Here is a 3,367-nt window from a genome sequence, read left to right on the forward strand (position 1 = left end):
TCAATATTAAATCCATTTCGATAGATATCTTTAAAACACAACTAGTTCCTCTTGGACTTGGAGGAGAACATTGCATTCTCTATGATAAGTATTGTTCCCTTAGGCAGAGTTATATTAGCTATTCCAGAGCCTTCAATTAGATTACTACTACCAGAAATTGTAGTAACATCTGCCTTATACATACTTAAATGAGAGAAATATCTTTTCTCTTTGAATATTATATGTGTTGTACATGAATCAATTAAGTAAATATTTTTACAATTGAACTTTGATTCAAGTTTTGAAAGATATCCATATTTGCTTCCCATGGTTTGACATACAAAATAAGTATATGAATAAATATTAGTATTTTTAGAGGAAAAAAAAAAAAGAAATAAAGTTAAACCAATAATTCAATAGTGACCTTTTAATGCATTTTCTAGCAAATTCTAATTATTATACAAATAATTACGCAGCAAAAATAATACAATTATAAGTACATGAAAAAATATTAAGGGTGAAGTAACAAAAGTTATTCCAGGGTGCTTGTAAACCTCTTCTTAAAGAGAATTAATGTAACGTAAAGGAAATCAAAAGGAATTAAAAGATCAGTGAGACTAGGACACTAATTACTTAGATATTACTCCTTGTTTGTGAAATTTATGAAATTTAGGAAATACATATATTTTTAAAAACTACATAAGAAGTATTATTAAGTGCAATAAATATTACAAGATGTTTACTCATTAGATACTACGAATAGGAAAACATAAAAATCAAAATGCTCAATCATCTTTAACCATAGATCCATCACCGATCGAGTGATTTATTTTTCCATCAGGGTGCTCAAAGAAATCTTCCACATCCAAGTGGGTGATGTCAAATTCATTGTCATAGACAAAATTAGCTTCAGGAGCTTTATCCTTTAGAGATGCTTGATAAAGCTCAACCAAATATTTTGGTATGCGACAAATATTTGCCCAATGCCCTTTTCCACTGCAACGATAACATTCAGTTTCTGAACCATTTTCCCTTGGCCCTTTACACTTTTGGTGGTTATTTTTCTTTGGGGGTGATTAACACGAAGAAAATTTCTTCTTTGGCCATGGCCACGACCACGAACAGGGCCACGACCTTTTCCATACTTAGAATAATGGGAATATACCTCATTTACTTCAGGCAATGGTGTAGACCCAGTGGGTCGATTTTCGTAATTTCTCATGAGCAAGTCATTGTTTCGTTCAGCCATAAGGAGAAGAGAAATCAACTCAGAATACTTCTTGAAACCTTTCTCTCGGTACTGCTGTTGCAAGACCATATTGGAGGCATGAAACATTGTGAATATTTTTTTCAAGCATATCATAATCAGTGATAGTATCTCCACAGAGTTTCAATTTAGAAGTAATTCTGAACATCGCAGAATTATATTCAGAAACAGACTTAAAGTCTTGGAGCCTCTGATGAGCCCAATCATATCGTGCTTGTGGAAGAGTGACCAACTTTAAGTTGTCATATCTTTCCTTTAAGCCATTCCACAAAATAAGTGGATCTTTGACTGTGAGATACTCTATCTTCAACCCTTCATCAAGGTGATGACGCAAGAAAATCAAGCCCTTAGCACAATCTTGGGTAGATGCTTTATTTTTGTCTTTAATGGCGTCTCCAAGACCCATTACATCTAAATGGATTTCAGCATCCAACACCCATGTCATATAGTTCTTGCCCGAAATTTCAAGGGCAACAAACTTTATTTTCATAATATCAGTCATAATTAAAAGAGGAGAAAGTTATACTTTAGTCTTCTCAAAGAGCTTCTTGAGACGGTAGAGTCTCGTGCTGATAACGTGTTATAAAATATAACTCAAAGTAATACGATGGAATAAGGAAAAACAAGCTAAGAGATATAGAGAGAAAGAGAGGAGAGATTTTTATTTCTTCTTCAATTGTGTGTATTTTCCTATCTATTACAAGGCCTTTATATAGGCATAAAAAGTGAAGAAAATATGTCATTGAATATGTCATTAAACATAGAAAATATGTCATTAAGCACTTGAGATGAAGATCACAGAGGAAGAGTAGACCTCCACTATAATTTGATATTTCTTATAACAAATATTTCTTTATTTCTTGGAGTATTTTGTATGAGATTATGAGGGGGAAAAAAGAAAATAAAAGGTATGGATAAGAAAATAGATACTCGAAATCAGAGAGCTCCGGAGACAATAATGCTATCAATTTAGATGAAAAACTTGAAAATAAAATAAAAGGTATGAATAAAGAGATAATTGTGTTTTTTGGGGGTTTGGGGGGGGGGGGAGGTGGGGTTCGCTTATGTTTCTTTAGTATATCTTAATTTATATGCATATGGACTTTGGGTCCGTTTGGGTCGGGTCGATTCTCTTCTAATTGTATCACTATTTATTAGATTAAAAATAAAAAATACAAAAATATAGAATAAAAAATATTGCACATGAAACTTAGTTTTTCCGACAATTGTAACTTTTGTGCAAGTAGGTGAAAGTCTTGTGATTCTTGTGTTAAAAAATGTAAGTATATAATTTTGATAAAAAAAATAGTTATATGACCACTTATAAAATTTACCCTACATATTTCACTACTGGGTTCTTTGGGATGATTTACCTAACAGAAATAGATATTATTTTGCCAATATATCATTGTCCTTTATTTTTTAGCAGTTTCGGTTAATTATTATCCATGTTGAAATACTCGTAGTTGTTAACTTGTTATTGCATAGTAAGTTGTAACTGAATTAAGAGGATTAGTTAGTTTAGGAGGTTAGCTGAATTAGATAGATTACATACATACACACATACACACACATAATTAATTAAATATTAAATACAGTACCTATAATTTGGATCTTAGCTAAAATCGACCGACTTCGGTCGATTTTCTAAATAAATATTTTTCTTAAAAAAAATTAAATTATATTACCAACCGATTTCGATCGGAAATATTGTGGTCAAACGGTCAAAGGTCACTTAAATGTAACGACCGATTTCGGTCGGAAATTTCCAAATTAGATCTGTCAGGGACGGACTTCTACCCCATTTCCCGCTTTTCTCTATCTCTCTTCCATTTCTCTTCTTCTCCTCCTCTAGTCGCGTTTCCCCCCAAAACTCCACCCAAAATCAACTCCTATCTCCCTTCTCAACCAAAATCAAAGCCCCTAGAAGTCTCCCTCCCCTCCCCCGCCACTGTTCATCACCGACTACGCCACCACTGCTCCGCCACCACCAATCATTGCCCATCCTCCGTCACCCAAAATCAAATCCCCTCTCTTTTCTTTCAAGGTTAGTTATCTCTATTTTTAATTTAAGTAATTTTAATTATTTTAATTGTATAAATTAGGGTTTTAGTTAATGTT

General features: G+C 32.9%; 1 protein-coding gene across 1 annotated transcript; it reads right to left on the reverse strand.

The window, feature by feature from the left end:
• Positions 1-764: 764 nt before the first annotated feature.
• On the reverse strand, positions 765-1,748 carry LOC138894222 (uncharacterized). Its single transcript, XM_070178904.1, has 2 exons — positions 1,267-1,748; positions 765-975 (listed from the first exon to the last, which is right to left on the reverse strand). Exons 1-2 carry the CDS (start codon positions 1,746-1,748, stop codon positions 765-767), a joined length of 693 nt encoding a protein of 230 aa, XP_070035005.1.
• Between the last annotated feature and the right edge of the window lie 1,619 nt (positions 1,749-3,367).

Source organism: Nicotiana tomentosiformis, chromosome 6, assembly GCF_000390325.3.
Source record: "Nicotiana tomentosiformis chromosome 6, ASM39032v3, whole genome shotgun sequence".
NCBI classification, from domain to species: Eukaryota; Viridiplantae; Streptophyta; class Magnoliopsida; order Solanales; family Solanaceae; genus Nicotiana; species Nicotiana tomentosiformis.